The sequence below is a fragment of the Borostomias antarcticus genome (genome assembly GCF_949987555.1).
Source record: "Borostomias antarcticus genome assembly, chromosome: 7".
NCBI classification, from domain to species: Eukaryota; Metazoa; Chordata; class Actinopteri; order Stomiiformes; family Stomiidae; genus Borostomias; species Borostomias antarcticus.
Window position 1 is genome coordinate 2,891,226 of NC_140240.1, and position 10,000 is coordinate 2,901,225.

Below are 10,000 nucleotides of genomic sequence, written 5' to 3' on the forward strand. Positions count from 1 at the left end.
GGGTTAAATTAAAAGGTACAGAAAAGAGCAAGAAAGACAGCTAAAACCCCGGAGTATGGATAACTTAAGATATCAATTAACAAGAGAGGAAGTTGAGAGTATGGATAACTTAAGATATCAATTAACAAGAGAGGAAGTTGAGAGTATGGATAACTTAAGATATCAATTAACAAGAGAGGAAGTTGAGAGTATGGATAACTTAAGATATCAATTAACAAGAGAGGAAGTTGAGAGTATGGATAACTTAAGATATCAATTAACACGAGAGGAAGTTGAGAAAATAAGATTTAACACAGAGGACAAAACAACCGTACGGGAATGGAGTGAAATGGTGATTAGGAGGCTGTGTGTGTGTGTGCGCGTGTGTGTGTGTGTGTGCGCGTGTGCGCGTGTGCGCATGTGCGTGCTCACCCTGCTTACCTGTTGCCGTGGACGTGGGAGGCGCAGAAGGCGAAGCTGTAGTGTAGGAGGGTGGGGTCGATCATCGCCCCGTTCTCCGCGCGCTCCAGCAGGTCGTTCAGGTAACACAGGTGCCTGTGACACCCCCGCACCCCGTTCCTGGCACAGTACTCATCCATGACGAACACCTGGCCCGGGCTGAACCATCCCTGTCAGCAGGACACACATAGGGGGGGTCCAGCGTCACATTCATACAGGAGTTCAACAGCCAGGGCAGAAGGTCTACTCAGGAGGAAAGGAACCATGCTTGAGTATGTTTTGGATGACTAGCCAACCGAACAGTGCAATTTCAGAAAAACGGCCTCCAAAAGGGTTCTTCAATTATCCCTGTTGTAGAACCTTTAATTGGTGAAGTGGTTCTAGCTGGATCGTTCGCTTGATTAAATAGTTCTACTGTACCTAGAACCAAAAGAAGGTGCTTGCAGAGGGCTCCCTTACAAGTACAACCGAAGAACCTAAACACCTGGACACTGCACATGTGGTGTTAACCTTTGTCATAGAAATTGTAGTTTCACCACTTCCTTTGTAATTCACCACCTCCCTCAACCTTTCACATAGCTGTGCTAACCTAATTCATGACAGGATGACCTCCAGGAGGTCAACACACCTAGACGTTGTCTACTCCAGAATAACCATCCTTTGTCCCATTGTCCCTACAAGAATTACCGCCTTTTTCTCATGTCACGTGTCTGTATTCTCGACCACTGTTGATGACGCCTGCCATTTAATATGACGTGTACAATGGGTTAGCCAATCACATCCCTGGAAGCGTCATACCTGTGTATTGCTTGAATATAAGGCCGCGCAAGACCAGACTGCGGGACTTCAGTTGGATAAACCACTCACGTGCGTTGTCCTGAAGTCCTTGCGCTCGTATGTTTTCTCAATAAACCAGACTTAACCTTTTTGAGCAAATCTTGGCAAATCCTTTTTGACTAGATCAGTTAAAAATCCATTACACCTTCTACTCACCAGACAGGAGTAGGAGTCGTTGAGCCTGTGGTCCAGGGTGAGGCGCTGCACCATCTCGAACAGCGAGGCGTGGTCAAAGCTGCAGGGGTTAGCGGAGATGAACTCATCCATGCCGTGTTTCTGTGCCCGGTCTGCGTCTGCGCCCGCCACGCCCACGGAGAAAGGGGGGGACGGGAGAAAGAGACCAGAGGAGCCGGTGTTAGTTCACCATCACAGACAGCAGGAGCACGGGGGGACCGTCATCCCGGGAAGCGTTCAAACCAAACTGGCAACCATGTAGACAAACACACACATTTGTTGCTGCAAACACATTTCTACGCATGTCAAAGTGAATAAACTGAACTTGGGTATAATTCAAATATCTCTTCTTACAGGCATCATATTATATTTGCTTGGTGCTCGACCTGAATTACATGTTTGCCAGTTAAGATGAACAGTGGGACCTTGGACGATGGGGTGCGGTGGCTTCATAGTCCACCAGCAGGAGGAGAACATGGGTCTGGGAGTCGGGCGGGGCAGGGGGGGGGGGGGGGGGGTCAGTTGTATCAGTTGGGGCTCGGGTGGATGTAAGGTGCAACAAAACCAAGGCAGGCAAACTCATTCCTGCGTCCATGCATGACTCTCTAAAGACGAGACGGACCGTCTCCTATCTGCGCCACTACTGCAGGTATCAAGGAGAGGTGAGGGAGGGGAGGGACCTCCACTGTTATCAGTGCTAGAGACGCGGAGGAGAAGAACAGGTTTTGAGAGGCGTTGCAGGTTAGTAGTCACAGTGGATGAGGAGAACAACGTGATTCCTGTGGACTGGCATCAGATCTGACTTGCTGAGCACGCTGGGTAACTGCAGGTTAGAACCAGGCGACCGCATGTTCCCTCTCGCCCCCCCCACATCTCCTCCCAAACCCCCCTCTTCCCTTCGCTGCTCAGCCCAAGGCAGGGCCCCCCTGGTGTCCCCCTAATTAAACGCTCCCCAGTCCATCTCAGACCCAGCCTGGGACAGGCCCCTGCCAAAGGGACCCCCCATCCACAGTCCCCTTTGTCCCATGAATGGGTGGGGATTTGGGTGTGTGTGTTGGGGGGGAGGGTCTAAATAAATAAATTTGACAACAAATTTTCACTTTCCTTCCCAGTCAGTGGGCTTAGGGGCAGTAGACAGTAGGTCCAGCCCTGGCCAGACAGGCAGGCTTGTTAATCCTCTCCACGGCCATCTACGGCTATTCTGATTCTAATGGCTGCTTTTAGCCTGGGCTTAAAGCCACAGGGCCACACTGACCCGCAGCTCGCTGCTATTCAGAGTGACGTAGAGCTCCCCCTCCCGAACATCGTACTTTACATGTCAATACAAACACACTCCACTGGGCATTAACCACTGAGTAAATACAGTAAGACAAACGTTTATAAAAGGTGTCGGTTCAATTATCACCGGTGACATCCTGGATGATTATAAAAAAAAAAGAAATAAATTACGAAATAAAACATGTCAAATCAAAAGCTTGAGGTTCTTCAAGTACAGTTTTATGTAGACACGGAAATTAACACAAAGTAGCAACTATAAAAAATAAGGTCCACTGGCCCCAGAAACAATGGTCTTACCATTAAAGTCAATGTAATCATCACTGGTTATTCATCAACAACTGACCAATCATCTTCCTCGCTCTGTGGCGCCGGCCCAGCTGTCAGTCACCAGGGGAACAAAGAGCGCCACGCGACTATGATGCTCATTGTCGCCCCCGACTCCCCAAATCTGAGGGGTGACTTTGTGCTCCCTTCTCCTCTGTGACTGGTGGCCTGTCACGTCTGTTTGACATGAGCGTGGCAGAGTGGACACAGGGACACTGGACAGTAACACGCAGTGACACTAGTCACCCCCATCCAGGCAGGGGAAGGACAGGCATGACAATGATTGATGGATGCTACTCATTTATAGACTCACCGTAACTGGGAGAGGAAGTCATGAGGCTGGGGAACATTTGGGGCTATTTAGCACACAATTTCTTTGTTTCCAAGGGATGACCGCCAAGCCCCGCCACCCAACCCATCCCCAGACACACAAGGCTGGTTGAACTGGGAATCTGAAGCTAAGCGTGTGAAGATGACACTAAAACTCCCTCTTACCCTACAGTTAAAACGCGTGTGTGACCCGAAGGTGGTGGAGGATGCCGCATCCCCAGTGTGGGTGACCCAGCTCCCATTCCACACATTTCTAATGGACAAGTTGACAGTCCTCTGTGTCGTTGAGGATGCATCCCTGGTGCTGTTTGGCTTAACGCAATGTTATTAATTTCATCAACAAAAGACATGGATGCTCCGGATTAGGCATTTTTTCTGGGGACCAGTGTTAGTCCAAAAGGAGGTGTTGGGGACCAGTGTTAGTCCAAAAGGAGGTGTTGGGGACCAGTGTTAGTCTTAGATGAGGTGTTGGGGACCAGTGTTAGTCTTAGATGAGGTGTTGGGGACCAGTGTTAGTCCTAGATGAAGTGTTGGGGACCAGTACTAGTCCAAGAGGAGGTGTTAGTGTTGGGGACCAGTGTTAGTCCAAGAGGAGGTGTTAGTGTTGGGCCAGTGTTAGTCCAAGAGGAGTCGTTGGGGACCAGTGTTAGTCCTAGAAGGGGATGTTGGTGTCAGGGACCAGTGTTAGTCCTAGAAGGGGATGTTGGTGTCAGGGACCAGTGTTAGTCCTAGAAGGGGATGTTGGTCTTGGGGACCAGTGTTAGTCCTAGAAGGGGATGTTGGTCCTGGGGACCAGTGTTAGTCCTAGAAGGGGATGTTGGTCTTGGGGACCAGTGTTAGTCCTAGAAGGGGATGTTGGTCTTGGGGACCAGTGTTAGTCCTAGAAGGGGATGTTGGTCCTGGGGACCAGTGTTAGTCCTAGAAGGGGATGTTGGTCTTGGGGACCAGTGTTAGTCCTAGAAGGGGATGTTGGTCTTGGGGACCAGTGTTAGTCCTAGAAGGGGATGTTGGTGTCAGGGACCAGTGTTAGTCCTAGAAGGGGATGTTGGTGTTGGGGGCCAGTGTTAGTCCTAGAAGGGGATGTTGGTCTTGGGGACCAGTGTTAGTCCTGGAGGGGGATGTTGGTGTCAGGGACCAGTGTTAGTCCTAGAAGGGGATGTTGGTCTTGGGGGCCAGTGTTAGTCCTAGAAGGGGATGTTGGTGTCAGGGACCAGTGTTAGTCCTAGAAGGGGATGTTGGTGTTGGGGGTCAGTGTTAGTCCTAGAGGGGGATGTTGGTGTCAGGGACCAGTGTTAGTCCTAGAAGGGGATGTTGGTCCTGGGGACCAGTGTTAGTCCTAGAAGGGGATGTTGGTGTCAGGGACCAGTGTTAGTCCTAGAAGGGGATGTTGGTGTCAGGGACCAGTGTTAATCCTAGAAGGGGATGTTGGTCTTGGGGGACAGTATAAGTCCTAGAAGGGGATGTTGGTCTTGGGGACTAGTGTTAGTCCTAGAAGGGGATGTTGGTCTTGGGGACCAGTGTTAGTCCTAGAAGGGGATGTTGGTGTCAGGGACCAGTGTTAGTCCTAGAAGGGGATGTTGGTCCTGGGGACCAGTGTTAGTCCTAGAAGGGGGTGTTGGTGTCAGGGACCAGTGTTAGTCCTAGAAGGGGATGTTGGTCTTGGGGACCAGTGTTAGTCCTAGAAGGGGATGTTGGTGTCAGGGACCAGTGTTAGTCCTAGAAGGGGATGTTGGTCCTGGGGGCCAATTTTAGTCCTAGAAGGGGATGTTGGTGTCAGGGACCAGTGTTAGTCCTAGAAGGGGATGTTGGTGTCAGGGACCAGTGTTAGTCCTAGAAGGGGATGTTGGTCTTGGGGACCAGTGTTAGTCCTAGAAGGGGATGTTGGTCTTGGGGGCCAGTGTTAGTCCTAGAAGGGGATGTTGGTGTCAGGGACCAGTGTTAGTCCTAGAAGGGGATGTTGGTCTTGGGGACCAGTGTTAGTCCTAGAAGGGGATGTTGGTCTTGGGGACCAGTGTTAGTCCTAGAAGGGGATGTTGGTCTTGGGGACCAGTGTTAGTCCTAGAAGGGGATGTTGGTGTCAGGGACCAGTGTTAGTCCTAGAAGGGGATGTTGGTCTTGGGGACCAGTGTTAGTCCTAGAAGGGGATGTTGGTGTTGGGGACCAGTGTTAGTCCTAGAAGGGGATGTTGGTGTCAGGGACCAGTGTTAGTCCTAGAAGGGGATGTTGGTCTTGGGGGCCAGTGTTAGTCCTAGAAGGGGATGTTGGTGTCAGGGACCAGTGTTAGTCCTAGAAGGGGATGTTGGTCCTGGGGACCAGTGTTAGTCCTAGAAGGGGATGTTGGTCTTGGGGGCCAGTGTTAGTCCTAGAAGGGGATGTTGGTGTCAGGGACCAGTGTTAGTCCTAGAGGGGATGTTGGTGTCAGGGACCAGTGTTAGTCCTAGAAGGGGATGTTGGTCTTGGGGACCAGTGTTAGTCCTAGAAGGGGATGTTGGTCTTGGGGGCCAGTGTTAGTCCTAGAAGGGGATGTTGGTCCTGGGGACCAGTGTTAGTCCTACAGGGGGATGTTGGTGTTGGGGGCCAGTGTTAGTCCTAGAAGGGGATGTTGGTCTTGGGGACCAGTGTTAGTCCTAGAAGGGGATGTTGGTGTCAGGGACCAGTGTTAGTCCTAGAAGGGGATGTTGGTCTTGGGGACCAGTGTTAGTCCTAGAAGGGGATGTTGGTGTCAGGGACCAGTGTTAGTCCTAGAAGGGGATGTTGGTGTTGGGGACCAGTGTTAGTCCTAGAAGGGGATGTTGGTGTCAGAGACCAGTGTTAGTCCTAGAAGGGGATGTTGGTCTTGGGGACCAGTGTTAGTCCTAGAAGGGGATGTTGGTCTTGGGGGCCAGTGTTAGTCCTAGAAGGGGATGTTGGTCTTGGGGACCAGTGTTAGTCCTAGAAGGGGATGTTAGTGTCAGGGACCAGTGTTAGTCCTAGAAGGGGATGTTGGTCTTGGGGACCAGTGTTAGTCCTAGAAGGGGATGTTGGTCTTGGGGACCAGTGTTAGTCCTAGAAGGGGATGTTGGTCTTGGGGACAGTGTTAGTCCTAGAAGGGGATGTTGGTCTTGGGGACCAGTGTTAGTCCTAGAAGGGGATGTTGGTGTCAGGGACCAGTGTTAGTCCTAGAAGGGGATGTTGGTGTCAGGGACCAGTGTTAGTCCTAGAAGGGGATGTTGGTGTCAGGGACCAGTGTTAGTCTGAGGTCGGTCTCCACAGGAGAGGACAAGAGGAGCTTATGGAAGGTAATGGCATGACATCACTTCCTGATGGTTAGCATTCAGATCACTCCAGATACCGTGCATATTTGCCAGCTCTCATAAAGCAAGAAGCAACAAAGGCTTGCTGAAATAGGGCCCTCTTGAAGTAGAGATATACCACTGTGACCAGCTAATGCATGTTCACATGGACCGCCCTGACTGATGAATTATTACAGTACATTATTAGAGGTCTACTGAAAAATCCCTTCATGGCTTTTTTGAGGTGCTATTCTAGTTAAAGTGGCTCTGCAACCCATAAAAAAGGTTTATTGGTTTTAATTCCAGTAAAGGGTGCTATCTGCAATACAGTATATGACAACAACATCAGGGTTATAACGATGGTCGATAAAGTGATGCTATAACCTACCTATTAAGGTAATTGCTAGATTACACATATGGGTAACACTTAAGAATAATCAATGTACGGCTCGTAACCAATCAGAATGTGAGGTCGGAACTACCCGTTGTAAAATTGCTGTTTAAAGTTGCACTGAAATGAAAAAAGCATTCTGTCCCATTTTGGTTCACATAATTGGTAATAGTGTTCACCTATTCAACGATGTATGCCAAAAAAATTACAAAATTCTACTTTTGTTGTAATCTTATATCAAAGTATATAATTTCTTACTTCCTGGAAAACGGTAGGTCACGTGCAGTGACGACAACAGGTACCTTAGATTTTAGGCCAATAATCTCACAACATCCAACCGTCAATCAACGCTATCCTTCTATCGAATCTGTCTAAAGTTCTTAAAACCCGTCCACTTGTCAATTTTCCAATCAAATTCCTCTAAACATATGTCCCACCCTCATAGCTTGTTTGCGTCGGAAATACGTCAAACTACGGAAGTTAGATAATCTCAAACGTCTGTTTCAGTGCGACTTTAACAGCGTATAAGCGTAGACAAGCGTGTATTTTGCTGCAGGGTCATTTCTGAGTTCCTGCATAGCCAACTGCAGCCAACGTTCCAAAGGAAAGCAGGAAGAGCGTACCACGCAGAAGACGCGTGGTAGAGGCGTGCGTGTAGTAAAAGGAAGTACACCACGGGCTGAATAGTCCGATAGATACCCCCGTGTCTGCTGTGGATGTCGTAGCATGTCCGTAGGATGTCCTCTCTCCTATGATGCTTTTAGCCTCTCTTACTCTGAAATGTAATTTAATGTAATGTATTGCTTTATAAATGTTCTTAGCCGGTAGACAAACATACTCCTGGAGCTTGCTCGATCGTCTTGTTGAGAGGGGTCAGGGAAGAATTTTTACAGCTCACTTATCTGACCCCCGGGTGATTACTGTTTTTTTGCTTCCCTCTGGAATATGTAGAGAGTGGGACGTCTGCCCACCTCCCTTGTTCTCTGTAAAGCGCATTGTGTTGCCTCTGGGTATGAAATGCGCTATACAAATAAAGCTTTGATTGATTGATTGATTGATTGATTGATTGATTGATTGATTGATTGATTGATTGATTGATTGATTGATTGATTGATTGATTGATTGATTGATTGATTGATGCATCCCTAGGAAGCACTCGCCTTGTTGAACACTTGCTATTCTGGAGCATGATTTTACAGTTCATCTGTTTATTTGCATTTCTTGTATTGTATGTTGCACTCCTTGGTACAATTGTACAACTCATCTGTATATTTACATGTCTGTAATTGATAGTTTGTACAGTGAATAGTGTATTTATAACTGCACTGTTGATTTCCTGTCAATGTGCCTGCCATAACAATGCGATTTTCCTTCGGGGATGAATAAAGTACCTACCTACAGTACCTACCTCTAAACTCCTCATCTTGTTTTGAATTGTATTGTCTTTTTTTCCGTTCATTTGTGTAGTGTTGTGCACAGATGCCGGTGTGAACTAGCAAGTAGTTATTTGGTAACATTTCACTGATTGCTTCCTGAAATAATTGTATCGAGAGCACACTGTATTATTCATGACATGGCACTTTTAACGTGGTAATTACCAGCTGCTGTGAAGCAGCCTCACTCCAGTGGTGTGTCAAAAGCAACCATTTCCATCAATTCGCTTAGAACTCACAACACTTGATTACTGATTCAGGTGATTAAAATGTAACCATTTTGTTTTCGGTCATGTGTTTGCTCTGAACTATTCGTGCGCTATCATAATCAACCTCCAAGCATCTCATTTCTGAAAAGAATCAGTATCTTTTAAAGGAAGCGTGGATGTTAGCATGGAGCAGCTTTGCTTTGAGGGGAGGGTCATTTCGAATATTACTGCTGGTTGAGAGAGAAGGCAAATATGTGAATCAACCAAAATAAAAATACGAAATAGAGGAGATTCACATGCGTCCTAATTCCGTAAGGATGAAAGTGAGGATCTCAAACCTAAAAAAAGAGATACGTCTAGGACGTAACGATCAGAGAGATTTGGAAAGAGGACAGATGAACAAAAAGAAGGAGGAGAAGAGGGTGGGGGAGCACATTGCTTTAGTCAGATAATCACTGGATTATCTGAACCTGTGCCAGCTACAGGAAAGCACTTACCCTGGAGTCCAGCTAGGAGATAGCGGGGGTAAGAAGAAACAAAACCAGAGTAGACATAAAGACACGGAGCAGAGAGGAGACAGCACAGACACACACACGCACACACACACACACACACACACACACACACACACACACACAGTGACCTCACTGCTGAGGAGCAGAACACACACATACATGGCCAAAGAATACAGAGAGAGAGAGAGAGAGAGAGAGAGAGAGAGAGACAGTCAGAGAGAGAGAGAGAGACAGTCAGAGAGATAGACAAAGAAAGAGAGTCAGAGAGAGAGAGAAAGTGAGAGAGAGAGAGACAGTCAGAGACAGACAGACAGTTAGAGAGAGAGACAGTCAGAGAGATAGACAAAGAAAGAGAGTCAGAGAGAGAGAGAGAAAGAGAGAGAGAAATGGGGAGAGAGAGAGAGAGTGGGTAGCAGCCCAACACAATTAACGATACTGGGACATATGGAAAGAGACACAGAGAAAGAAGCAACCGTAGGGTGTGATAAGAGGACGGGGTGGGACACATGAAGACAGAGACAGAGACACTGACAGCGGACGAGTGAAGACGAGAAGAACTCTTAAAGGAAGACATGGTGAGGACCGAGCCTCGGATTGGGATGAGCAACCTGTGATATCCAGCACTTTCTCACTACAATAGTCCCATGAGTCGCAACATGGTGTCCTGTCCTCTCAAAACAAACAACCATGTCTTCTGAAAAACGCAGGGAATAAATCATAAGAAGCAAAGAAATGGCCATCACAAATGAAGGATCAATAAAAGCTCTGTAGAACTACAACATGGAGAGAACTACAAGAT

The 10,000-nt window shown here is 47.8% G+C and overlaps 1 protein-coding gene across 1 annotated transcript in view; it reads right to left on the reverse strand.

Annotated features, from left to right (window-relative positions):
• cadpsa (Ca2+-dependent activator protein for secretion a) overlaps nt 1–10,000 on the reverse strand; it is a gene marked incomplete at both ends in the record, with an annotated part of 105,015 nt that overhangs the window by 43,736 nt on the left and 51,279 nt on the right. The window contains 2 exons of the mRNA XM_084440963.1: nt 421–608; nt 1,432–1,568. Coding sequence (XP_084297089.1) covers nt 421–608; nt 1,432–1,568 — 325 coding nt within the window. The remainder of the gene's footprint in view (nt 1–420; nt 609–1,431; nt 1,569–10,000) is intronic.